The 26,305-nt window shown below is 48.2% G+C and overlaps 1 protein-coding gene across 1 annotated transcript; it reads right to left on the bottom strand.

The window, feature by feature from the left end:
• UPK1B (uroplakin 1B) lies at nucleotides 1-25,153 on the bottom strand. Its single transcript, XM_075436941.1, has 8 exons — nucleotides 24,747-25,153; nucleotides 6,349-6,436; nucleotides 5,592-5,792; nucleotides 3,984-4,058; nucleotides 3,137-3,259; nucleotides 2,681-2,860; nucleotides 1,819-1,902; nucleotides 1-1,272 (listed from the first exon to the last, which is right to left on the bottom strand). The coding sequence occupies exons 1-8, from the start codon at nucleotides 24,875-24,877 to the stop codon at nucleotides 1,222-1,224; spliced, it is 933 nt and encodes a 310-aa protein (XP_075293056.1). The 5' UTR covers nucleotides 24,878-25,153; the 3' UTR covers nucleotides 1-1,221.
• Between the last annotated feature and the right edge of the window lie 1,152 nt (nucleotides 25,154-26,305).

Below are 26,305 nucleotides of genomic sequence, written 5' to 3'. Positions count from 1 at the left end.
GCAAGTGTCAGGACCTGAACCAGTACACCTCTGGAAGAGGCTTCACCTTAAAAAATTCAGTACAGGAGCATATTTCACAGGACACAGGTAACTGCTGAAGCGTTCGCTAGGAAAGGCATCACACCAGTCTGGGCCAAGGTAAACAGCCTCTGTTGAACTGAATGAGAACTGTTACTGCTGATGCAAGGACTGGATTTGGTTCAGTGAGCTCCTGGCTTGCATTTTGCACAAGAGTTACTCATTGCCCTTATTTGCCATTTGTCCTACGTGATCCGGGGATGTGGAAGGGGAGTACACAGGGGATGTGACCATATACATGCAGGTAGCTGAAGCAAGAAGCATAGTAATTTAGGGGTGTGGGACAGCCACTTTCGCAAAGCCAACTATAGCGCAGGACCTCTTCTGTTCTGCACAAATTCTAGCCCATATGTGTGTGAAATGTTGTGTGAAATACATAACAGCTTTCTGAAGGAGTCACTTGTTAGCAAGAGGAGGTTTCTGTGGACTGGCACTTCTGAAGGTAGGAGTGCATGCAGTAGTTTCATCAGTGACAGGAGGTAGGCTTGAATACAGGCAGCATATTGCTGAGGAGTGAGCTAGCCTTTTATTGGGCTTGACTAGCAACAGGCTTTTTATCTGTGACATGTATTTACTGCTGACACACTTAAGCTCTTAGAGAATCTGCCTTATTCTAAGGCAAGGGTTGACAGAGACCAGGAACAGAAAGTGAATGATAAAATATATTAGAGAGGTCTGTAGTCTTCTCCCTTGCAGCATTTGTCTTTATTGGTCACAGGAGGTTACAGTTTTGCTCACCTAGCCCTTACCAGAGTCTTTAGCATTACGATGTACATTCAACCTAGTTTTAAAAAGAGATTTTTCTGGAGCAAGTGTACATGGACATTTTCCTTTCTGATGTCATCACAGAACTAATAAGATCACTTCTTATCTTATGCTCCAAGGATTTCTTGCACACTGAAAGAAGGATTGTGCCTCAGCCAGGAGGCATTAAGGCTGCTGAACAAGGGACAAAGAAGGGACAAGAAGATTCTTTCCTAGAGTCATTAGCTCTGTGTGTCAAGTTTTTGGAGGGGCAAAAGTATATATGGGAGAGGTAGTGGGATAACTTCAAATCTTCCATGGCACAAGGAAAACGGAGCAGGAGATGAACGAATGCAGTTTCACATGGTGTTTCTGGACAGCGTTGAGGACATCGGGCCTTCAGTATTCAATTCTGCTCCAGTAGAACATGGTACCAAGGAGGACGCAGAACTGGAACAACAAGACTACTAAGCTTCTCTGCTCCCCAATTCCTTCTCCCCACCTCTCCCCCAGCTCCATTTAGTCCCACTGTTAGGAGAGAGCAACAGAAATTCTTTACAAGTGAAGTCCATTCAGGTAGAGGAAGCTTAAAGCATTTTATCTGCACAGAAGCTTCACAGTGCAGTTGTAACTATTTACTGGATCACTCAGCTCACTGGGGATTATCTGTCACGAGGCTGCTGAACCCTGAGTACTTGAAACACTCATACAAAGTCTTCAAACTAGAAACTGAATAATCTATCATGATTACTGTTTAGATGATCCAATACCCTTCACAAAGGCCATCTAGCTCCTCGCCTGTAGAAGCCAGAATGGAGGGGATCTTGTAAATGCAGCTTTGTTAGTGGAACAGGCTACCGGCAGATTGGTGATGAATGAATAACTATAATGTACAGACATTTTCAGTGCGTCAGTCCTGTCATCTGCCTCCACCCAACTGGGTGTGTGATAGTAAGGAAGGAGAAGAGGAAATAAAGGCAGATATTAAGTACTCACAGTCCAGCAGAGGATGGCAAAACCAAACCAGGCAACGCCCCAGGCATGTGTGTTCATTGGCCCAGAAATAGCATCATAACAACCCTGCAAGACAACCGTGAATCAGTCAACATCAGCTTTGAGCTTGTACCACAAGGCGACAAGCTCATCCACGTCTGAGAGAGACTGAGGTGGTGTGCTCCTCTCCTATGGCAATTTAGATAGCTCACAGGGTCTCAAGAAGACAAGCCAGAGCTACACTGCTTACTGACAACTTGCAGATAGCTTACTGTTTCTAGCTCCAAATACAAAGTAGACTCACCTCGGACACTTCAAGCTCAACTTCCTGTGCCATCCACTCGCCAAATACACACATATAACCGAACACAGCTAACACAGAGTTGACCTCTAGAATCAAGAAGCTGCAGGCAAATTTGGAAGCTTGAATGCCTTCTAGAAATGCTTGCTGGTGCAGAAGTTGATGGTCCTGACCCAGCAATCTGTTTGAATAGGACAAGCTGGCCTACTGAAAAGTTCTGCCTTGAGGAGAATTGCTGACTCCCTCACTTGTATGGTATGCATTCATCTTTGGGCTAAGATTGATTTAGCTGCTGTCCATCTACATGTTGGAGATGTCACTTCTTACTGGTGGCATTGGGACAGTTTTCCTAATAGTTCTCTTTCCATCAGGAAAACCTCTATTAAAACCTATCCTGTGTTCAGCAACATGGCCAGGACCCTACAAGCATTGCTTCCCCTCCAAAATGCTTTTGAATGCCTGTAGCTTACAGTGGAGGAGCAAGGCTATTCTCTGTTTCTTTCCTTTCCAGCAAGGTGCTTATGACCAACATAGGTTAACTGGAAAAAGTGGAGAGGATCTTACATTGCTGTTATAGTAGCCAGGGACTCCAAGCTTGCAGCCATCGAGGTTGACAGGAGACCCTTGGGCATCCATGACACAGCAATTGTGTGGCCAAGGGAAGTCGGCATCGCTGTGCGTGGTGCGGAAGGCGGACATGTACTCCTGCCAGTCGGTGGGGCCCTGCACCCCGCAGCACTGGTTCTGCCAAGCGAGAGAAGGGAACGGTCTTTACAGGCCCAGGTCACAGCCCTGCACATGGCGGATTAGGCATTAACCACAAATTTATGGGAGAGATTTTTGAAGTGCCTGCCTTTGACAGTCTGCCATCTGATAAATGAGCAAAACAGGGAGTGTGGCAGGACTTTCTCTAGGGTTCAAGGCAGATGCCGTCCTCTTTATCAGGTCCCAAGGAGGACTTGAAATTCCAGGGCTGCAGAGCATTCAGTGATTAGTGAGAGTTTTCAGTGTTGTTATTACCTCAAGCATGAGTTTATCCCATGTCTTTGTGACCCCTTCAGTCATCCATTTGTCATTGTTATTTATGGGCTCTGACTTCCGATACATCTCCAGCATTTGCTTTAGGAAGAGATTCGGAGTGAGCTACAGAAAAAAACACAAAGAATGCAGGAACTATGTAAATAAGTGACCACGTAAAGCAAATATGGGGTTGTTTGGGGTGGGTTTGTTTGCTTGTTTCAGTCCTGCTAGAGAACAGGAATCCCCCAGTTTTATGCACAGGAGACTGAAGAGCAGGATTTGAGGAGCAGGAGCAACAAAGACATACATCTTGAGCACGACTCTTCAGCAGGCCCTACCAGACGACAGATCACAGGAGATGTGTGAAAGCTATGGGTTACATCTGGTATGTTGCTTGGAACTGAAGCACCACAAGCTGTTTGCACCTCTGCCAATATCTCCAATAGCTCACGTAATCTTTCCTTCACTAATAACACTGCCTAGGGCAATGCTGAAGATTTGTCTCCTGCATGTATGATAGATTAATCAGTCTGTAGGTGAAAGACTAAGCACTGTATTGATGATTCATCTAACCCACGCTATTATTTCCTTAACTGCAAGGCTGTAAACATTTTAAAATGTTAAAAATAACAAAACTATTTTAAAAAGAACAAAGTTATTCCCTTAGTTGGAATAATGATGTTGGAGACTTTCTTTGTGGGAGCCTTATTCTAACTCAGCAGTAGTCCTTTGAGTTTCCACTGTACCACCATTCAGGCCATTTACACTGAACAGGACAGCCATGTGCCCTAGGACAGCAACATTTCCCAGCGTGGTTACAAGAACACACGAGGAAAGCAATACTCACAAAGTCTCGGTGCGTCGCTGCTGTGATGCAAGAAGCCATTTCAAATGCATAAGTGATCAGCATCAGAATAATATACTGTGGGAGAAAGACAACAGAGTTAGCTCTTGGAGAAACAGTTATGCAGTTCCTTCCAGTTATATATTTTTCAAGATTAAGCCCAAAACCCCACTCAAGACAAAGGAGGCCAGTCTGTCCCAGTCTTCTCAGTCCTCTCCATTCCCTTGAATATTCTTGTCACCCTTCCCTGTGCTTGTTTCAGTTTGCAATCTATTTTCTTGAAGGTCTACAACTGGAATTTGTTCTCCATCTCACAGGCAAGATTTCATCAGAACCTCATGGCATTAACACCACCCTGCCTCTGTAGAAAATACTTTGCCTGATATGTCCTAGAGTAACACTTGCCCTTTTCTTTGTTGCATCTTATTGGCAACTTACACTTGTTCCATTTCTCCTCCTTCCACTTTCACTTGCCAGCTATAAGCTTTTCAGCAAGAAGCTGCTCACTCCTAGCAGAAGAGCTTGTGCTTTCGGGAAACAGAAGGTGCCATTTCGGGTGTCGTTCAGATTCTCTTGAGTTTGCATTATCAGATACCCTTCAGCATTCCTACTTTGATCACCTCTCGTAGTCTATTTCACTGTTTCTCTTCCCTTTTCAGCACAACCACTTTAACCTTTCCCATATTCCCTTTGCAGTTCTTGTGCCTCTGTTTCTCCTCCCACATTCCATAATCTTCTCAGATTCCAGGCATTTGTTTTCTTCTTACCCCAGCTTCTGCACCTTGTAGCCTCTGTTCTCTCCCATATCACAGCCTTGGGTTTCAGCCAAGACACCAAAATGCCGACTTAAGGGAATACTCTTCCATCAGCTGTTTGCTGGCAAATTCCCTGGCACAAGAGTTCAGATCTCTAAGTGTCTGCTGTTTAAAACAGGCACCCTGCCATCCCATATTAATCCAAGAGAGAGCCAATTCCAGAGTTTTCAGTTCAACTCAGCTTTAATGCAAGCACCAATTAAGTTTCACCACCATCAAGCTGAAGGACTAAGTAAGAAATCATACAGAGGCTTGTTCACATCTCAACATTGTCCTTGGCTTATCCAAAGTTCTCTGTGTCCACCCCTGTAATTTCTGCCTGCTTCCTGATGTCTAATGTTCTTGATTGCACCCATATTTCGTATACTAACACATACTAATATCTTGCACAGAACTCATTACTTGTTAGCTCCTGAACTGAATCGTACATGACAACTGAAAGGCAGTAAGGGGTGGAGAGAAACAAGGATCTAAACTGCATCCCAGCTACATCTGATTGCACAAGTGCTTCTGCATCGCTTCAGGACAAGGTCAGGGCCAAGCCAGTCAGCTTAAACCTCCACTGTGGATATCACCATTAATTCCCTCATCCTGGTTCGGGAGCTTCTCATGCATGTGTGCTCACAGGAGTCACCTTGTGGGAGACCACAGCCATGGTCAAGAAGAACCTTTGCCTTCTCATGACTAAAAAAAGCTGTCTTTGCTCAGTGCGTGATTACCAAGGTGAACAGGGAAACTAAGCTGGCATTTTTTTTCGGTTTGGCAGCAATGGTTGGGCAAACTTTGCTATACTTACCACCAGCAGCAAGGTCCTTTTGGACTTAATGACTCCAATGATGCCAAGGATAGACAGAGCAAAGAGTGCAAAGCCAACAAAGATGCCAATCCAAGCAGCAGCATAGATGTCATCATTTTCTGTGGCTTCCAGCAGAGGGTAGAGACCATGCGGATCGGACACAAAGAAGATGCACTCTGCTGTAAGGGCAATGCCGCACATCTGAGAAGTTCAAGTTAGGAAAATGCATTAGATCAAGCTTCCCCAAAGGAATAGTAGAGACAGAAGAAGATGGAGACTGCTTTCCTTTCATTCAGCTTCCTGCCAAACAGGAGCTACCCTACTCCTCCTCTGCCCAACTCTACAATCTCTTGTATTGTGCCTTGACAGAAGAATTGCAGGAAAAATTCACCCAGCCTAGACTCGAGAGGTCAGGCCTAGGACTTGAGGATGTTAAGGAGGAATGAACAGAACCTTTCCCATCACTATATGGAGGGAGGTGGCTGGAAGGATGTTGGTCAGCTGCAAGGGTTCTTCCTCTGGAACTCATATTGGTCTTGTGGATCAGCCTCTGCTGTCCCTTGCTCTCTCCTCCCCACCCAACTGATCAGCTAGCACAGCTGTCCTTTACCCCTCCTCTCACTCTTTGCTGGTCTATTTATTTAGATCTACTTATTTCCTTTATTTATTTAGAGGAATTTTATGGCTGGGAACCACGGTTTTAAGAAGTGTCATACTGAAAGGAAGCCTCCATCCATACTTGTCGTGCTTCACTTACCCCAATTACCACATTCCCAAAGACTAAGAGACCCTGCAAGATGTGTATGCCATCTCCACTTTTTGCCATCTTTAATTCTTCATGCAACCTGGGAAAAAAGACAATCATCAGTCAGACTAGTACAATAGGCTTCACTCAGAAATAGAAATTATCCCTGAGGAGAAAGATAGACAGAACCTAGACAGAACCTGCCAGCCTGTCTGTACACCTCCCACCTCTGCCTTCACAGTAGTTTCAGAGGAGAAACTTCCCCAGGTATGAATCTGGTAGCTCAAAATCTCCCTGATACTTGAGCTACAGAAGATTGGGACTACTTTGGGGCAGCCTGTGTCTTCGTCTCCCTTTTGAGTGGGGTTTTCACCATCACAATAGCACCTGTGCAAACCTCAGCTCATGGTGTTGCATTTCCACCCAGCTAGAAACACCAGCTACACCCAGATGGACAGAGGACAAGTTCAGTGCCCTCACTTTGCCCCTCTTCCAAAGGAGCCAGACTTAACCCAGGGTGTGCTATCCACCCAGCTGGCTATTTAATTTTGGCCAGCACTGGCACAGTTTGACCGGACTGGTAACCACAGTGCTTTAGCTGTATCTCACACTCACACCTATGGCGCACAGCTTGGCACCACCCTGCTAAGGGCAGCCCAATCTGCCCCCCAGGCCAGGAATTGGAGCTGGGTCTCCCACTCCCACCCAGGCACAAGGGATGGAGGAAGCAGCTCAGGCTGCAGCGGGCTCATGGGAGCTGGGCCAAATAGCATTCCCACCAAATTCCTGAGTGCACTATATCCTGCAAGCTGGGGCCAGGCGCCCCACGTGGAATTCACCCCCTTCCAGAGTGAGCGGCATAAAGGCACTAGTCAGAGGTGTGAGACCTCTTGGAGAAACAGGTCCAGATGCCAGCACCAACGAATCCCTCCTTTCAAAGAGACGGAGTGCGTGTGTGCATGGAGAGGGGGAGAGAAAACTCCCCCAGCCCCCAAGACAGCTGCCTTTGCTGGGTGGCTGAGAAAATATAATCTGTGAAAGAAAGGCTGAAGTGGGCTCAACTTGAGCAGACAACAGGAAAAGCAATTTAAATGCCCCTCTTCTGCTAGAGTACCTGCACTAGTGCCTTCTCTTGCTGGGGTTACTGACTCTGAGATTCTTCAGATAAGTTGTTGAAAATAAGAGCAGACACAGCTGTCAATGAAAGGGAGTTTCTTGAGGAACAGAGCATTGCAGGACCTCTCTAACAATGCCACCTTCAGCCTCCTCAGCAGCTGCCCTCTTAGGGTAGGCAGGACTTCCAACAGTGACAGAGGGAAAACCAGCACCCTTTCTGCAGTGGTTTGAGGATAGGCACAGAGAGATCTCCAGTGCTCTCACCATTATACAAGCAGCAGAGTATGTAAGTATTTTTGGGTGATAGCGCACCTGGGGATGGGCATTATTTCCCAGGTAAGAAGCCTTTTTTATTGCCAGCCAGGCTGTTGGAGGCCAGGCCAATACACCTGAATCTGTACAGCTCTGTACTTGAAAATGGCAGGCTTATGAGGTCAACCTAAAGCCCTTTTCCTACCAAACTTGTTGACAAAACAGCATGCCCAGAGGCCACATAAAACTGCATCACAGGTCAGATCTGGGTCTGGGCATTGTTTGACTACGTGTGGTCTGCAATACAACACTGCAGATTTTGCCAAACCTGAGACCAACATGGGTCCTCCACTCATCTGAAAGCTGTAGGACCGCTGCCTGGCTCATGGATCTTCGTGCTGCAAATTTCAGAGATTTTAAAAAAGCCTTTGGTTATAGGCAGTCAGGGGGAAGTCCAAAAACCAAGGAAATCTTCCCTGTTTGAATTCAAGCTTGTGAACTCCATTACATGGAAAAGCAGGTCTGCTCCAGCTGCCATGTAGATAGCAGGGTTGAGCGTGCCATGTGGCTAGCGCGACAGATCACACCAAGTGTGGTTAACAAAGTCACAACCTTTTCTTCGCAGTGCAGGAACCTCTTTCTCCCTCCCTGTCTCTCCTACAGTCCGCCCTGCAGTGTATCGTCAGCACTCACACCTTGTACCTGGGCTGTCCACCCAGCCCACGTGCTTGTCTCCCCACAAGCTGGCTTTGTTCTCCTCCCTGGCAGGCAGGACCTGGCTCGCTCTTGCCTCTCCTTGGGCAGGTATTACTGCAGTCACACCAGCCTGAGAAAGCAAGACTCTTCTCCTGGGGCAAGCCCATCTCCTAGGCTACTGTAGCTGCAAGGAAAGCCGGACACAGTCACCACCACACAGTTATCAGCTGGAGAGCGGCACGCTTCTAGGCAACCTAAGGCTCTACTCTACCTAAGTCTGATGGGATTGCAGGGTGGAGGGAAGCAGACACACCGGGAAGAGGAAAAGGGAAGGAAGAACCTTTACTGTAGACCTAAAAATAAACACTGGAATGATGTTGCCATATTAGTAGGAATTCTCCCTCTGCCTCCCAGTCATTGGCACTGAAGGACTCCATTTCTCGGTGTCCCCTGTGCCACACGTGGCAAGCCCTTCTCTGGCCACTTCTCCATTGTAGACAGTCTACTACTGGCATCACAGAAGAGAGGGTGAGGAGGTGCTCCAAGGCTGTGACAACAGCTGGGAAGCTGGAGAGCCGATCCTCCAGGGGAGAAGCTGTGGGAGATCTGGGTCTTTCCACCCACTGCGTGCTCCTCATGCCTCAGAGGTAAGCTGCATTAAGCAAGAGCAGCTTGCACAGCGCTTGGTGCAGGTGTGTGGCTACAGAGGCATGAGGCAAACCTTGGCTTGCCCTAGCCGAGGCAAGCTGAATGCAGGTGACTCACAGCCACCCTCGGGTGTGACGTGGTAGGCAGCCCTCCTCCCATCCCCCGGAGATATGGGTGCCAGCAGCTTCTGCCTGCAGACACAAATCGGTTTGGAGGTAGAGGAACCTTCTTCATGGGCTGGTTAAGATCACTTATACGACCCAAATACAGTTTCCTGGGGCTTCAGGGAAACCCCTGATGAAACCATAGCTTCAGTTGTAACCGTTACCCAAAACCTCCTCACAAGAAGGCAGCCAGGTCATGGGATTTCAGCTTTGAGCTTGCATGGACCTGGTGTTCCTCAGCACATCCCAGGAAGCTTGCAATTTAGCCGTGACCTGTCTAGGTGCCAGGTATTCAATTATCGCTATCACAGACTTTCCTCCATGCTCCAAGCAGCTTTGGAAAAGTATCTGTTGCTCTCATTGTACCACAAAAACCTACACCCCTCCTGAAGCACATCTTTCTTCCTCTTTCTTACAGCCTAGTCACAACCCACACTGCAACTTCTTCCCTCTCCTCTCCCCCTACACCCCAAAACACTCCTGACAATCATGGGGGTCCAGTTGGGCCCATCAGAGCCCAGGAGCAGTGGTAGCCCTGCCTCCTCTGCCCCTCCACAGATTGCCTACAGACTTGTTATTTCCATGCCCTCAGAGCTTTCTTGACCTCTCCTCCTTTCCTCTGCTCACAAGGGCTCTCCTGGACTTGCAGCACGACTGTGGCAGCCAAGAAGGAAGCTCCTTTCTGCAGAGGCTGTATTCTGCCCTTGTGTTTTAGGTGACCAGCCTCACGTGGGCTTTCAAAGGAAGCCCTGCTCGCAGTAGTTCCTGGATGCAGGCAGGATTCAGTCTCTGTTGTGCATCCCTCACACCCACTGGGCTGGTGGAGCTTTTGAAGCCTCCACACCCTCTTTCTATAGATTGGGATGGGATTTCAGTAGCCTCACAGACTAATGCCCTCTGCTTACCTAGTCCTACTCCATCATCAGCCAGAAGAGCCAGTGGGTAAGAATGGGTTTGGCATTGCCCCATGCAGAAAAGCACGTTGCATTTTGATTGCCTTGCGCTTTGTGCCAGTTGTCATGGTGGAGTCACGGCACTGAGACCAAGGGATGTCCAAAAACCCTCCTGTGAGCATCATTTGTTTCTACACCCTGCTCTTCGAGGTTTCTTAGTGCAGCAGCAGGGCTTATAGAGGCTTCACCTCACCCCTTGCTACCCGCCTTGCTTCAGCATCCCTGCACAGGGTGTTGCATTCTCATCCCTTAGTGTAAGGAGGCAGGGAGAAGGGACATATTTGTTTTATTACTCACAGGTTCTGCAATGTCCAGATGCCTTGACTGAAGGGCTCCAAGCCACTGGAGCACAACTAAACAAACCCAGCCCTGCAACGGCAGAAACCCGGTCCTTGCTGGCAACCCCCTCCAGAGCAGAAGCCCGGGAACACACCTCCTGCCCCTCACGCTCCCCCGCCCCAGCTGCGAAGTGTGTCTCTACAGGCAGGAGAGAGATGCCTGGGCTGGGGCACTGATGGAGGGAAGCCAGCAAGGTGGAACTGCTGCCGGAGGTGCCGTGCCAGCACTGGTGCCGGTGCTGGTGCCGGTGTCGTGGAAAGCGTCCAGGAGCCACAGACCTGTCCACACCCTGACCTGCTGCAGGCTCTGATGCATCAAGGCTTGAGGGGCCAGACAGAAATAAACCTACTTTTATTTTTTTTTCCCCAATTTGTTTTAGCACAAGATTTAGCAACTAAAGGGCTTAAAAAGAAGGGAGTTTCCAAGTGTTTGGGACATCTGCAGCATTACACAGTTTCTAAGAGGATGCAATTAAATATGTTCTTGGTGAATTGCTTGGACTCTGCTGTAAAAAGCCAAATTCTTTACAAGTGTCATTTCATCATTGTTTACTTATTTGAAAGCAAACACCTCCAGCGCACACAAACCCACATACTCCTCCTCTCCTCCTGCCCCGCCGGACTTTCCCCATCGCTCCACCTGCCCCGAAGTGCAGCCGCCTCTGACAGAGAACAGCTTGTGCATCAGGAGTCAACCACACTCAGAAAACGAAGAGCCAGCCAGCTATTTTGTGCTACCAAAGGAGAAAAAATAAAGCAAAAACAAAGCTCAGAATCAAGCAGGGGTCAGAGACTAATTAAGTTTCCTTTTGAGACAGATTGCTATGAAATGAAGCCTGTGTGAACAGTGGAGTGGCTGGTAAATCATCATCAGGCATAATTACCTCGGAAATAGAGCTAGGAGGTAGGTTTTTCCTCTCTCCCTCATTAGTTCAGCACAGCCAAAACAAGAGGATTTTTTTTTTTCCTTTCCTATTTTAACAAGTGAGGGGGAATTACAGGATTCATCTTTCTCTGCAACAGTTTTTCTTTTTCTTTTTACACTCTGATATATTTGCAACAGATTTAATTTTCCCATTCCCTCCTCCCCAGTCGTTAGGAGAAAAAAAATGAAACAAATTAGAACAGCCATAGAGAAGATACAGCCTGAGGTAAGAAAAATGAAATACTTAATAATCTTCTGCAGTTAACCTTATCCAGGTACCAGACTCCCACATTTTAAGCACAGCCCGGGGACTAAAATAAAAATCACTAAACATAAAAGCTTCCTTTTCTCCTAACAGACACTTCTCACTCACATGCCTCATTACGAGGAAGATGATGACCAAAGCAAGGCACTCACCTTCTCGTGATGCTTCCCAGCAGGAATCTCAACCCACCTGCAATGCCAAAAAAGCCCCTTTCTCCCACCTGCGCTGGGCTTTAAAGAGCCCAAGTTGCTTGAGCAAAGCGCTGTGTGATTGGTAGGGTGCCCATCACGAGGAAAACTTTTTTTTCTAGCCAAACCTGTTCCCCAGTCCTCCGTGGGACCGGAGGGTGTCTCTGTGATTCTGAGATCGTATCGGAATGCTGTTGTGCCGAAAACACAAAGCTTTAAAGAATTTCTATTATTAAACTCTCGAAACGGTGGACAAATGACTCACTCGTATGAGATACTTGAACTTTAAAGAGGGTGGGCAAGTTGGGAGGATGTAAATATAAAAATTAGGATTTCTAGGCTGCTGTTTGAGTATGGGTATAAGAAGAATGTGCTGACTAGAAAACGGGAAAAATGAATTTGAATGATTTCATTTAATTATGTTGCATGGGGAAAATCCAGTGGTTTGGGATGGATCCATTTCAGTTTTATTTAGCTTGGGATTTTTTTTGACAACAGAAGTGTAGGTGTTGGCTACTCAGTAAGACACTGTGGATAACATGAAAAGTGAGGACACTATTGCACTTCCTTGGGTACTCTGGATTTCTAACACATTCAGTCTTATCAAGACTGAGTAGAGTCAAGCACAGACATATCTATTAATTGGCCTGTGAGGAGATGAGCAGGGCTGAGGCTGAGGAGCACAGCAGAAAAGGAATGTCTCTCACCTTCCTCGCTCTCACCCGTTCCAGTAAAAGTCAGCCAAAAGTCATGACTCCTGTTACTGGAGCCTTGAGCAAGTCTCTGGCAAAAGAGCAGGTGCTTGTGCTTGGCGTTCTTCAGCTGCTGGTGCAGAAACCAGCCAAATGAATAATGGGCTTGGGAAGGGGGGTGGCAACTTCACGTTTTTAGAGCCCTACACAAGTCAAAAGCAAACATCAAACCACTGCATTTATATATATATATATATATATATATATATATCTTCTTGGTAGCCATCCTTGCAAAAATCTTGTGTGACATTAGTGAGAACTGCAATAGTTCTAATGTTTTATGGATCCTCTTGGTACTTGGAGACAACTGAAGAGAGATCCAGCTCTTGCATGAGACCCCATCAGATTTTGCCCTGAGGACGGGAGAGTGCTTTTGGTATTTCCAGGTCCGTGAGCTATCACAGCGATAAGCAAAAGAAGACCCAGCTATTGCAGCCAGCCTGATCGAGTAGACAGGGACAAGAAATTTGTCACTTGGGTGCTCAAGAGCAGGGATGCAGTTTTGTCTAGACCTGGCTAGGTGCAGTCGCTGTCTCATCTTTCAGAAGTGCTGGGAGGACCACGTTTCATGCCGACTGGTGTGCTGGGGTCTAGGAAGGCAGGATCCCATCATCGCTGCCAGACACTGAGAGCAGCTAGCGGGGGATAAGCAGTGTGTCTCCTGTGCATCACAGCCTGGCAAGTCATGGGGCAGCAGTCAGGCACAACCCTGCCATGGTAAGACACTCCACCACGCCTCAGCTGGGAGGAGATATGAGGCAGCAAGTGTGGAAATGCTGATTTGGGAAAAGAAGATGAGGAAAGAGGAGAGAGGGGAGGGGAAGCTGCTGCTGAAGTCCATGGTCTTGCCAGACACCAGCACTGAGAGCGGCTGTTGGGAGAGAGCTCTGGTGTGGCTGAGCTCTTGCTGGTCTGTAGCCCTGTCCGGGAAGCTGCAAACAGATGTCAGCGTGAATCCTCGTTTGAGCTGGATGAGTGGGCAAGGCTGGGGAGGGTGGTATTCAGTCCCAAGCTGCCCTCACCATTTGTCTACCAACAGTTGGATGTTTATCTGGTTTAGTGGGTAAGTATATTTTTTGGTGATATCTGGAGAAAAATTTTGTATTGGGAAGGAGAGAGTCGGTATGGAGCTTTTGTTTGGTTGCACTTTTTTTGGTGTGTGTTATCAAGGCAGTGAGTTTGCATGAATGCATGTGCAGAGCAGAGGGTCAGACAGAGACCTTGCCTGAGCAAGGCAGTGCAGTGGGGCTGACAAACCGTGTGGGAAGCCCAGGTGCCACCATGGGTACTTCCAGAGGGGCGCATGCAGCTGCTTTAGCCTCCCCTGTCGCTCTGCGTCTGTGCTGGCACACACCAGATGAGAATGTGCCAACACCTCTACATAGCCAGACCCATACATTTGTGCAAGCTTTTGCACTTGCGAAAGCTACAGGCTCACAAGCGCACACAGCTCCTCGCAGAGCTGTACGTACTCACAGATCTATGGGCACATGTACAAATCCACACATGCAGATGCTTTCCTGACGTGTATCCAGACTTAGGTCCACATACGTGCACACTTCTGTTGCGTGTGGGTTAAAGGCAAGTGCTGGCTTGGGAGTGATGACACACTGCAGTTCGGGGTTTCATCTGGAGGCACAGCCAGATGCTGAGGCCACAGCCTGGCCCATCTTCAGATGGAGGTGGAAAATGAAATTTTTCAGGAGATCTATCACTTGACTATGGCGACGCACTCTATGGGTCACAGGGCAACGTGAGATCACACCTGTCACTAAGTGTGCTGTGGCTTTTCAAAATTGGCGTGGGAGGGACGCTGAAGGATGCCCAAAGATGCTCAAAAGGGCTGATTAGATGCTGTAGGTAACTCCAATGGGCTGGCCCTGCTCCTAACCTCTGAGAATACTCTTTCACATTCCTGCAGCCTTTGAATTTCCTTTCTTCATAGCGTGCAAATAGTGATTTAAGACAGAGAGTGTGAGAGGGAGGAATGAGGGAGGGAGAGAGGGAGAGCTCACACAGGGAGGAGAAGGAGGTTATGGCCAAAGCGGCCGGGTCCCAGGAGTCATTTCTGTGATCACCTGATGCCAGCATCGCTAAGGAACCACTCCTATCCACGAACAGGAGGCTCCGAACTGCATTCATGATGTTGCGCAGGAAGATCAGATCTCAGGGTTGAGGGAGGGGGCTCAGTAAATCCCACATCCCCGGCAGCGTGGCTGGGGAGTCGGCTGGGCCCGTGCACCTGCGCACAGGTTCAGCTTGACACACATGGTCTGTTTGTCCCAGGAAGGGGGACTTTTTTGACGGATCTTCCCTCCAGTGCACGGCATCCCTGCCAGGGGCAAGGCCGAGCATCCCTGCCGCTCTGCACCGCGTGGGAGCGGAGGGGCTGCCGCCTTTCCCGGCAGAGCCCCCTTCACCGGCTGGGCCAGCGACCTCCTCCCAAGGGCACCGCCGCCAGCGGCCCCAGCCCCAACCCCTGCTGCCCAGCTTTGCCCCCGCATTCCCGGGAGGGCTGCGAACAGCTGCTTGGCGGTCCACGGCTCGACCTCCCTTCCCTCGGCCAGATTTGGGTCTGAGGCTCGCGCCCGCCGCCCAAGCCCTCCGTGTGCTGTGGCCAGGAGCCAGCTCCTTCCCGGAGGAGAAGGGAATTCCTCACGGCCACCTCCTCTCCAGTCCGGGTGCACCCGTGCAGGGGGCGAGGATGCGGGCCATGGGGGACAGATGTCCGCTGTGCCCCTCGGGTTCCCAGCTGGCCTGGCCGCGCGCCAGCCTTGCCTCCTGCCTCCCCAGCTGGGTCGTGGCTTTTGTTACAGCTGCTTCCCCCTTTCTGCAATGTTTTTCCCCTTTTTTTTGCCACTTCTACACCTCTCACCCTCAAGAGAGAGGAATAAATGTGGGGTGAGGAGAATAAACAAGTGAACACCACCTAGGGAGATCAGGAGAGAGCAACTCTGCCCCTGAAATTGTTTACCAAACAGTGCTGAGTGTGGGGAGACAAATGGCATACCGTTAGCAACAACCACGGGCTAATTATAGTGGGTTAGGATAAACCACGGGGTCACTGGGCTAGCCAGTCCCTCTAAGCCTGCAAACATATAGACTGAAAAGCAGAACTGTATGTATATATTTAGCATAACGTGGAATGTAGCAAGCAACTTCTTTCTAAAACCTCAGATACCTTGGTGAAGAGCGTTACAGAAAACCCAGATACAGGCATCTTTGTGATGCCAGTAATCCTGGTATTTTGCATTTGGCAGTGCATAATCCACCCATGAATATGGCATTGCACTCTTCATTCCTAAGCAGAGTGGTATAAAGAACGTTCTCAAGGTTTGGGGCTTCCCAATATTTTGCGGAAGGAAGGGGATACACCTTATTTTTCTAATTTTGTATGATAATTTTATTCACAAGCTTATAACCATGGCTGTATTTTGGTGATGTGAAGACTTGCAATTTTGGGTGTTTGCATAAAGTCCAAGCTACCAGAATCATGTGATTGCAATGAAAATCTATACTTTCAGCCTTCCAGAAGAGACCATTTCTTCTCCTTCTGACAAGTGTGCAAGCAGAAAGGACAAACAACTTGGAAGAAGCTGCTCTGTGCCGTAAAAGAACTGGATTCAGGCTGGGAACTGCTTCCCCAGGGAGTTTTGGACTAGTGCTCATAGTGAAGTTTGCACATGTGGGTAAAGGTAGTAACACATCTCAGTATCCCACTGCTAACAATTAGGCCAGCTGGTGTGGCTCTGTGCCGCAGCAGTCTCAACCCAAAAGCTTAGGGAAACAGTGAATGTTTATAAATGCTAATGTCCATTGGCTGCTACTGCTGTTCAGAAAGCAGACCCTCAGGATGCCTTCCTGCACACCTTGCGTGAGATTTGGGCTCTAAATCTCCCCCTAAGAAAGGCTCTAACTCTGCTGCCAACAAAGAAAACTTGTAGGAAAGCCTCATCCCAGGCCTGAGGCTAATTTCTGCAACGGAAAATCCAGAGCCAAATATCTGCATCTTAGATCTGCTGATCTCACCTAGGTCTTTCAGCAAGCTACAGGTCACATTTTTGTACCTGCAGAGACCAGAAGATAAAAGAAGCAGAGAGGATCCTGGGGGAGCTGCCCTAGCTCCCCTCCCACAGGTAGGAGTTTCTCCTCGTGAGGACGAGGAGCCAAGCCCTGCAAGAGTGGTGCTGCCCAGCCAACACCTTTGATGGCATCAGAGGGCCAGTAAATGGGACATGGCTTCCTCTTCATATGAAGGCAGGCCAGCCTGAACACAGAGAGGGTAGCAATCTCAGTGTGCCTGAGGAAAAGGATTGCCTGGGATCTTGTGAAATACATAGCAGGAGAAAAGACTTTTGAGAAGATGGAAAATTTCTGCTTGTGTTTTAGACAGCTCCTTTGAAAGGCTGACAACGTCCAGGGAAGGTCTGCTAGAAAGTGTCTCTGTATTGCTCTTGGTTGTGAATTTGAGGGCTTTCTGGTCTCTGAAAGACTGCAGATGCCAGTGTCAATATGTCTATTAGGATGTGGTCCCAGCTCCTGAATGGCCTTGGCACTGTGATGATCCTTTGGTGCTGGGGATTCAGTTGAATTTCATCTAACAGACTGGTAACAAGCTGTTCTGTCTGGACCCAGGGACTGCATTGCTCTTGCTGATGGTTAAAAACCTCTCCAGAATCCCATGTGCCAGTCATGAGCCATAACATGGTAGAAAGAAGAGGTCTTTTTTGGAGACCTTTACTGCTTGTTTGCAAGGCACCAAAGACATTTTTTCACATTAATTGTTCCAGCTCATTATTGAAGGGTGTTTGAGGATACCTCATTCCTCCCAGACCCATCCTGCTTGCCTCCTCTGCATTAGCTGCTTCTGATCTGGGAGGCTGTAACAGGCTGGCAGTGGAGCACTGCCATCTACACATGGTTGCCTGGCACTATCCGGTTTCCAACACATTTGCTGTAAGCCAAGCACTGCAAGCTTGTGTCTCATTTACCTCTGCATCTCCAGCGTCCCCCTTGCCAGAGGGCTGGAGCACCCAAGAGAAAGAGACAGGACAGCCAAGTGGAAGCTGCATCGCAAGAGTCTCAGCAGCAGGAGGAAAGGGGAATAGCAGAGGGGTGTTGGCTGGTACGGTGCTTAGGAGCACTGGGATGGAAATAAATAGCGTGCATGCCTTGGGCGAGTTTATAGTGCTGCTGGGGTGACAGCCTCTGCCTTGGCAAGGGTGTGGTTGATGTCTCCCACCGACTTATTGCTGTGGCAGAACTGTAGGCACTGGCCTATATTCTCTCTCTGAAACTCTCTCCTGAGGTTTCAGTAACTAACTGGGAACTTCCCTGAGGAGCCTGTGGGACTCAGACCCTGCCGTGCACCTGGGGTTTGGTACCTGGTCAATCTTGTAGCCAGCTGTACCTGGGTTTTAGTTTCAGGTGAGCGACGGATGGAGCTGTGCTTTGGACCATCCAGCCCTTTTACACAGACCTTTTTTCCTCTACTTGTAGCTACTCCACGGCTGGACATCACCTCTTTGTTAGTCTCCCTGCCTCGCAATAGCCTTTAGCGAAGGCTCAGCCGGTCTGTGCTGCCCTCTCATGGGCACACGTAGGAAAGGTGAAGTTTCACCCTCAGTTTTTTTTCCACACACTTTTTAACCTACTACTCAAGCACCGGTTTTCAACACACGATTTCTGAAAAGCCAGGAAGGTTTATGAACAACTTCTAAGAAGTTTATGAAAGGTAACTACGAAAAGTAATCCTGTCTACAGTAGTGTTGGACCCTGCCCAGCTCCTACCTTTCCAAAGAGCTTTGCTCTTCATTTGGAAACATTTAGACACCTGACAGGGCAAAAAGTAGGGAGCTGTTGCTCCCAACAACAGGCTGAGCTTCTCCCACGTGCACTCCTGTCTGCCATGACGAACATGTATCAGCATCATGGCATCACACCATGGTCAAGGAGTCTCTCAAGACTGTTATGCTACCAAGGATTCAAACAACAGGGCCAAAAGCTGGGTTCTCCAGCCAACTTGCTTTCAGTACTGTGGGGTTTCAGCAAACTGGCAACATTGCCCTTCCCTGAATCTCCTTGCCAAGAGGCAGGATATCATGCCAGACCCAAGGGGATGCTTAAACAACAGCGGGATCGAGCAGGTATCACTCTGCTCTTCAGAGGGACGCCTGTGGTGCTCATGGTGCTTAGGCACCTTTCAGTCACTGTTAAACACATTTGGCGCTCTGACCACTTGCCTGCATTTAGTATAGCTTTCTCCCTAATGTCTACCCATCTATAGAAACACCAAAAGCTCCTCAAGGTGGGAACTGTTTTTTTCAAGGGCTGGTATGACATGCATTTTTCCCATTAACAAACAATTGTGCTATTCCACATGTCTTGTTCTTCGAAACTCCCTAACCCTAACATGGATCATGTCTTCTAGTTTGTAAGAAGAATTTTGAAGTGTTGGACCAGGTGATTCCAAGTAAGACATTTGCCTCAAAGGCCTGTAAGTTTATAGTGAAGTTATCACAGCCAGTGTAAACTGGGTGTCGCGCTCCCTTAGCTACACTGCCTACCTTTTTACTTTGTGAACTGTACTAAACGGCTGTGCACCTTCAAAAGTCCGGCTCTGTGTAACCCCATGTTCCTCCATTTCTTGCCACTTTAATGAGTGACAATGAACAAGAGGCTTATTTTGGTCTCTAAGTAATAACAAAAAAAAGCAAGTGAGTCCATCTCATAGTTGGTTTCTTCCCTGGTATTATTTCACTGCAGTTTATTAAATGACACCAGAAATTTCTCCTATTTTCTGCACTGGAAGACAGAATGTTTACCCCAGACTCCTGGATGGATATGCCATGGAGATGGACTTCCTGGTGCCTGAAGGCAGCAAGGTCTGTGGCGAAGGAGGGTGAGCTCTTCCCACCTGTGAGAGGAGTTGCATGGGGAATTGAGATGATTGCCTTGGGGGAGGAAGGAAGAGCCACTCCACTCTTTCGTACAAGGCATTTCGAATATGGACCAACTACCACAGTGTCTGCAGTCTGTTTCCAGTCTTGAATTCTGTGTCTAGAAATCTCTTGGGATTGCTTTGCCTAACTTCAGCTGTTCTGCAGTGACATTCCAGCCCATCACCTTTCCCCAGGAGAAGATGGCAAGTGACTGTCCAATACGTGTCACCTCAACAACTCAAAGTAACCCTTTTCATTGTGTATGTTGAGGCAGGGTCATGAACTTTTGGTGATGCTGCTACATGAATGTTGTCCATGAAGGCAGTCCCAAATAAGGAATGCAGCCATAGATATTGATGCCTGACCTTAAGGAAAGGTTTCTTCTTTTTCTTCTGCATTTCATCCAGCTGAAAGAACAGTCGAGAGAAGCTTTCCTTTGAATACAACCTGAAGGCATGTCAGACAGGGTTTGGTCAATTTGCCCTGGTATATTCCCTTTCTAAGCACTCCCACATTCTCCAGTCTTCAGCTTGAGCTCTCTCTCGAGCTGAGCTCCTTGTCGGGCTTTACCCAGAGGTTAATTTCCTCCATTTCAGACATGCAAGTGCTGAAGAGTTGCTGCCGCCTACTTTGAGTTTCACATGATTGCAAAACTTTGAAATCAATGGCATTAAACTAGCTGAAAATTGGTGTTACGTAGCAGTTATTCATATCCAGTGAGTCACAATGAAATGTCTCATGCTGTAAGTAGCTGGCCATTGAAGACCTATCCTGCGTGTGCCCTCCGCCTAACTAAGAAGTAGAGCAGAGTCTGTGTGAACTTTTCACAGGATATTTAATCAGCAGTTACAACATCGTTTATTTTTTTTCATTGGTTAGAGGCAGTACACAGGCAACTTTAGTATTGCTTGGGGCATCTGAGTCATTTTAAGTTCCGTACAGAGATGGCAGAAAAAGAAACTGATGTTTTGATCCAAGACACCTATTTCACGGTGAGCACACTTTCCTTCTGGTCGGTCCCTCTGCATCCTGCTTCTGGGGGAGTACAAGGTTTACAACAGAAACGGTCTGTGCACCATAAGATCATGCTGTTTGGCAGCTGAACTGGATGTCACACTTCTGCGCCAGTCCATGGATCAACAAAAAATCTTGTCTGTGAAAATACTACGCTTTCTCGGTGGCCAGCTCAAACTATGGAGGAAACATCTTTGGGAACTACAAACTGCCTCCAGCCTCCCCACCTTCCACTCCATGACCTATCCCTATCCACTCGAAGCACACAGCAATACACAGGTGTGGGTAAAAAAACAAAACACCCTTTCAAAAAGAATGCACTTCAGTGCACAGACATCTCCCTCGTGGAGAGGAGAAAGAACAAACAACAGATGTTAGTCACGTTGCCCAGCATACTACTGGAGGGCATTCAAATCTACTGTGACTAGCATGCTATAAGGACTTATATGGAATAGTTTCGGTTACACACAACGAACTGTTAATTCCTTCAGAGCACTCAAGGCAAGAAATCTAATGACAGTTTAATGTCACGTTGATAAACGTCCACTTATGAAGAAGAAACATGTATCCAGTGGTTTGGGAAAGAAATAATGGAAAAGGGACAGTCACTCTGGAATTAAGACTAGAATAAATCTTTCCACTTTAAATCTAACTTTTCTGCTTTTCTTCACCACAGAAAAGCCTTCATACCACAAAGAGCAGTGGTGCGTTAGTGCCTTAACCTGAGGTAGAATTTTTCTAGAGCTAAGGTGTATTTTTCAGCGACACTCTGAAGCAAATAGAGAAAGGACAGCTGTGTGGCACTAGCTTAAACGCACTAATCTGTACATCTTCTGGAGGATGCTTTTCTGTTTTCATAAAACTAAGTTCCTGGACTTTTTTTCCTTGAAAAAATGCAGTTAAGAATACAATCCAATCACCTGAGAGGCTGAGGCAAAGAAAGTGACATTTCTCCTCAGCTCTTGATGAGTTGCCCAAGATTTCTGGTCAAAGCCCTTGCTCAGAGCTGATCATCAACTCCCCCCAAAGTCTGTGAAAGCTGAAGGGCTGTCCTTGGCCTACTGCCTTCCACAGTCTATTGCCACTGACACACACCAACTCCAGGCCCGCACGGCTGTGCTGAGTACAGCCTCATTCATTTCTATACAACTACTGCTCCTCAACAGTGAGGGACCTCGGTCCTGAGAAACAGAAAAGACACTTGTGCTCTCTTATGTGCACTGGGGAGGACTTCTTGCCACCATGCAGCAACTTTGTTGGCATGAGACAAGGTGGCCAGACCACCAAGGGAGAATTTTGGTCCCGAGATTACTGGGGAACACTGGGTAGGGCCTCTCTTGCAAAACTTCTGTCATCTGTAAGAAGACTACTTTCCAAATCACTTCAACTTATCTGAAAGACAAATTAAGGATTCTTCCTTGCATAACCCCCATAATGTTAACATGAAGTTGAGGGTATACAACTATAGTCCAAGAACATATTACAAGTCAAAGATTTTTTCAAAAGTAAAAGAGGACAACAAAATACAATACGCAAACGATAGAAGCAGGAAATTCACACCTAAGGCTGTACACAAAAGCACCCTAATTCTGTTCTGCAACAAAATTCAAAGACATGCCAACTTCTCTATCTCTTGGGAAACATGCTGACAAGTGATCATAGAGATGAAAAGGCGTCAGCCACTATCTTCATCTTCCACGCGTTGCCTGTTTCACAGAGGCGCATTAGCACTTCTCTTACATTCACAGGGCACATATGCACAGGGCTGCTTATAAAGTCTTGATCAAAAATATATCAGGGTGAAAACCAGTCAGTCTCTCGGTTTCATTAAGTGTCCAGTTCTTCTAGTTCCTGAAGATAAGCAGGGCTTTCAAAAGCATCTCCCTGCTTCAGTGGGCCCTAGATGCCTCAGTCTACGTCAAACCCATGAAGGTTTTATCTGAATCTTCAGTCATCTTTAGGCTCACAATATCCTTGAAAACCTTCCTGCCCTATGAATGACAGGGTTGCTTATCTGCCTTTAACCTGGAAACACACGAGTTAACTAACCTTTTTTGAGAACCTTAGACAGAAAGGCAACTCTTCTCAGACACAGAATTTGTATGCCAAATACTTGCCTCTGCTATTCCCAAACTTTCTGAGCCCAAGCTCTGCTGTGGAGTATCACACAACCTAATCATCAGACTTTTAGCTGAAAATAGATAGATGGAAGATAAGTTTCTATGGTGCTCTCTTCATAGCCACAGAGACAGTCATTTGGGAATACACTACCATCCATCATGAAATTAGAGCACTTGCCTAAAAAAAAGAAAAGTCTGTAGTGACAAGAAATCTTCTGGCATCTACTGCACATACACATTAAATGGAGCCAAAATAACAGTATGCTCGGTTGCACATTTTCAATGCATTGAAATTCATTGAAGGCAAGAGACAAGAAAAAGAAAGGCAAAGTTTCTTTACAGGGTGGAAACAGACACTTGGACAGTATGAAAATGAGGACTGCAAGTGTTTTGAGAATCAAAAGCAGTTTTGCAAAGCGTACCTTGTCTCTGAATTTCCTGGGCTACCTGTGCTTGGTTTTGGTTTGTTTATTTTCATTCACCTCCCACATTCCTGAGTGACAAGGTCTTCTGAAGCCACAGAGGGCACATGCAACCATTGCTTTACTGTTCTGGTTATCAAAATATACACTGTACTTGCAAGGATACAAGCAGGGCAACCTCAAAAAGCAGAGTGATCGGAGCCCAGCAGGGATGGTTAAGGGTGAGACAGCTGCACCCAGTGTGTGGAAGTGGCAGAGAGACAGCTTCTTGCATGAGAGGAGCTCTGGGGGAAAGCCACAGACCCAGCCTCTCAAAGTATTAGATGGGCATTGGTGCTGCTGCATAGCCGAAGACAGCAAGCCACCAATGCAGTACGAAAAAAGAGAGGAGCGTGGGTTGTCCAGGGCTGCTTTTCAGTCCGCTTGCTTTTGTGCTTGCATTGGCTGAGCTGTGAGGTTTCCCTGCACGGAAGAGCAGAGCCTAGGTGTGGCCTAAATGTGGGATTTACGCACTTGTATGCACAGACAGCACAGCAGTTCAGGAGACCTGCCTCTCCGAGATGTGCCACGTGCATGCAGCTCCATGCACACTTTAAGATACGAGTTTGTGCATCCAAACCAATATTTGGTTGCAGGATTTATACCCAAGGGGAACCACAAGCATACTGAACAGAAAAATCAGGAAACGGAGATACAAGCAGACCTGTTCTAAGTTACTGCCAGCAAGTACAAAAGCATGGTGCTATGAAGGCTCCATGCAATACCACAATAGCAAGGTCACTAGGTGCTGAAAGGAGTGCACAGGACCTCTTCCAGAAACACCTCCGCATCTTCGTTCTCCTCCAATATTCCCTCCATTTCTGCCTGCCTGGCATTTATCATAGACTGCACCTGGGCAAAAGGAAGAGGAAAAGGGTCATTTGGGAGCCTATTTCCTTGCCACTGGTGCCCACTACTGACCTTGCCAGTCCTCTGCAGGTTCTGCATTCAACACAGCAAGAGCCCAGCAGCAAATCAAAGGTGGTGCTTCCGCTGGCTGACTAGAGGGCAGTGAAGGAAAAGGCTCTCTCTCTGCTCTCTTTCCTCTAACCTCCTGCTTTCCCCAGGTTGCTCCCCACACTTCTAACTCACTCCCAGACTATTGCCTCACTCCATTGACTCCGATCTGCCTGTATTTTAATACCCTGCAGGATCAGCAGAGGCAGCTCCCCTGAACAGGGGGGTGTGGGCAGGAAAAGTGCTCCCTCCCAGCGTGGGATAGAGGGAGCTGGAGAAGGGTCACAGGGACACAGAGGAGCCCTATCTCTGTCCCTAATCTTCCCTTGCCTCTCAGATAACAGTCTTCCAGGGCACATCCACCCCCTTCTCCCCCCCACCCCCCACTCGCTATTCTGCACACCCACCTCCCATACCTCTCCTCCCTCTCCTTTTAGCTTGTGGTCCCTTGCATACCGGGGACTCTGCTCCTGCCCTGTGCTTCTCCTTCTCCCAAGTAAGCAGACACACAGTGAGAGAAATAGTCATGGCTGACCATGTTTCCAGTGCTCTCAGCAAAGCTGGCTTACTGCTGCTGCCTTAACAGACAGTCCCCACTGAGCCCCAGCAAGACACCATACCTGCAGCAACATGAACTGCAAGGGGTCATCAGGCTTCTGGTACACCAGTTTTTCTGTGATGTCCTGAGACAGAGACAGACAGAAGGAAAGAAGCATTGATCCTTGGGTAGATGGGTAGCTGCTCTTTCCATTCCAACACTAGCTGCACTTTAAAAAGCAAGCACTTCTTTCAGCTACCAAAGATGATCAAGGGTCCTTTTCTACTGCTTTTCTTCAGTTTATGCTTAAGAAAGCACAGGACAAGGAGTGATCTGGAGAAGGGATAATTTAGTCCAAGGTAACTTTAGGCTAAGCTTTTCAAGCAAGCCTCTGGAGGGAGGAGGGAAAAAGAAGTTTCACCTGAAATATCTGCAGAATGTTGTGTTTCTCCATGTAGCTAAGTGATACTTCAAAGGGGTCTTCGTACACCATTGGCTGCTCTGATATTTCACATGTAGTCTCCGTTGGCTTGACTACAGTTGCTGATGACTGAGCCCCAGGTGTTTTACTGCCAGCCTGTGCGGAGTCAGACACGTCCATCTTGACTTTGAAACCTGGCTGTTCACCCACAAGTGGTCTGATCTCATCTGAGTTTTCCCTGGATGTGAGAAATTCGGTGACAAGCAACTGGTCCTCAGAACCTGGTGGTTTCTCAACAACCAGCTGGTCTGCAGACACTGGCAATTCCACTACACATGGCTGGTCTGCAGATGCTGGTGTTTTAACCCCAGGTAAGTCATCCAGCGATGGTGGGGATTCAACTGTAGGCATCTGGCCCTCAGACAGTTCAACAGCTGGTGGTGTGCCAGATTCCTCCACTTCAGATTCTGAATGGTCATTGGGGTCTTGCTAAAATATTTAAAAAATAGAGAACAAAGAATGTTTTAAACACATAGCCCTGCAGACCATGTACATGACATTACTGCATCCTTCTGCGCATACGTTGCAGCCCCTCTTAGAGCAAGCACTAACAGGCTTTAATTCCTGTGACCGGTCCTTCTGCCCCTGAGCCCAGGAACTCTGTTCAAGCTCAGGCCCAAGCCTTCAGACCTGGTCTGAGCTGTGCAGGGGCTGCACCTGTGCCCGATCCTCGCTCACCAGCTGGGGGGGGACTCTATTGCACACTCCCCGGGGCAGAGGAGGCTGGAGCCATGTCAGCTGCTCGCTGGTTTTGGGGGGCCCGGTTGCAGCCTGCGTCGGGGGCAGGCCGGGGAGGGGGGCACGACCCGCGCCCCTCCCTGTAATTGGGAAGGGGGGTGTTGTGACTGGGGACAGGATGCTTCATTTGGGGGGGGGGGGGGCGGGGGAGAAGTGGGCCGCGGGGTCAGGGGGCCTGGGGGAGCAGGAGGCCGGGACAGGCTGCCTGGGGGTCGAGGCAGCCGGAGAGGGTGTAGGGGCGGCCCCCGGGGCTGGGTGCGCGCGGGAGAAGAGGGGAAGAGGCCTCCGGGCCCGGGCCCGGGGCCGCCGCCGCCCGCCCTCACCAGCCCCCGACTCGCCATGGCGGGGCAGGGTTGAGCTTCGCCTTCCCCCGGCGCCGGCCCCTTGTGCCGCCCGTCGCTCGCCGTAGGCGGCACAGGCGG

This window comes from Opisthocomus hoazin, chromosome 1 (genome assembly GCF_030867145.1).
Source record: "Opisthocomus hoazin isolate bOpiHoa1 chromosome 1, bOpiHoa1.hap1, whole genome shotgun sequence".
Taxonomy (NCBI): domain Eukaryota; kingdom Metazoa; phylum Chordata; class Aves; order Opisthocomiformes; family Opisthocomidae; genus Opisthocomus; species Opisthocomus hoazin.
The sequence above is the reverse complement of the archived record's forward strand: the minus strand, read 5'-3'. Positions and strand labels throughout refer to the sequence as shown.